The 1,526-nt window shown below is 38.4% G+C and overlaps 1 protein-coding gene across 1 annotated transcript in view; it reads right to left on the reverse strand.

Moving 5' to 3' along the window:
* Positions 1 to 1,526, reverse strand: part of LOC128249064 (organic anion transporter 3-like) — an 8,632-nt gene that overhangs the window by 2,085 nt on the left and 5,021 nt on the right. The window contains exon 3 of the mRNA XM_052971669.1: positions 873 to 1,103. Coding sequence (XP_052827629.1) covers positions 873 to 1,103 — 231 coding nt within the window. The remainder of the gene's footprint in view (positions 1 to 872; positions 1,104 to 1,526) is intronic.

Raw genomic sequence — 1,526 nt, forward strand, 5'->3', positions numbered from 1 at the left:
ATGTATGTATATATATATATAACACATACTGAAAGTAATTGAAATTGAAACCATATTATAGTGAAACTGTTAACACTGAAACTATTATCTCACATTACAATAGAGATATGTTATTGCCTCACTTTTGACACGTAATACTGAAAATATGTAGGAAATAAGAGATTGCTCCGGGCTCGCATTAGGCAAGAATTCGAAGGTTGTTTTGGCCCATGACACTCCACGGAAGCAAAGTAAGGTATATGAAAAATTTGAATGAAATCGTTGGGTATTTCTCGAGTTTTAGTGATGCACACACGCAAACACATTCTCAGTTTTATATATTCTCTTTTACTCATTTACTATTTTACTTGTTTCAGTCATTTGACTGCGGCCATGCTGGAGCACCGCGTTTAGTCCCGCAAATCACCCTAGGACTTATTCTTTGTAAGCCTAGTACTTATTTTATCGGTCACTTCTGCTGAACCGCTAAGTTACGGGGACGTAAACACACCAGCATCGGTTGTCAAGTGATGTTAGGGGAGTGGACAAACACAGACGCACAAACACACACTTATATATACATATACATATATACGACGGGCTTGTTCCAGTTTCCGTCTTCCAAATCCACTCACAAGGCTTTGGTCGGTCCGAGGTTATACCATGAGGTTGGTATGCATGCTACTTATCACACAGCCACTTTTGCGCCTATACATATAGTGAGAGAGAGAGAGGAAAGAATGAGAGAGAGGTGAGGGGTGACAAAGTGACTGATTGGTATGTATGCATGTGTATACACACATTTTTTTCTTATATATAGGGGCAGTTAACTTGTTGTTTTGTGTGTTTGTGTATTTGTATATTTGAGAAAGGACAGTGTTTAATAGTATTACCTCACGAACTACTCCAGCCAAAAATCTCATTGTTGTAAACAACCAATAAAACGGAGAATATGTTGCGATTAAGTTCAAGATTATCAGCAAAATATGAGTTGACACTCTCATGGGTTTTCGTCCGAATTTTTCTATTAGATATGGTGCTATCAGACCACTGACCACCTGACCAAATGCATAAACCGTTTGTGTTGATTCAGCCAAACCTAAATTGCTGCAGACCAAGTTCCACTGTAAAAATAAGCATAATTTATAGACAATGGTGAGTTGCTCGATTAAGGTCTAGAGTTTAAATTTTGTCTGTTTGTTCTTTTCATGATATCATAGAACATTTCTAAGGGAGACAATCTCTCCAGGTAAGTCTGTGATACGTGATGTAAAGCTGGAAAAGAGCAACAAATACTCTTTTACTCTTTTTTTTTTTTTACTCTTTTACTTGTTTCAGACATTTGACTGTGGCCATGCTGCAGCACCTCCTTTAGTCGAGCAAATCGACCCCAGGACTTATTCTTTGTAAGCCTAGTACTTATTCTATCGGTCTCTTTTTGCCGAACCACTAAGTTACGGGGACGTAAACACACCAGCATCGGTTGTCAAGCGATGTTGGGGGGACAAACACAGACACGCAAACATCACATACATACATACATACAT

The sequence above is a fragment of the Octopus bimaculoides genome, chromosome 11 (genome assembly GCF_001194135.2).
Source record: "Octopus bimaculoides isolate UCB-OBI-ISO-001 chromosome 11, ASM119413v2, whole genome shotgun sequence".
NCBI lineage: Eukaryota > Metazoa > Mollusca > Cephalopoda > Octopoda > Octopodidae > Octopus > Octopus bimaculoides.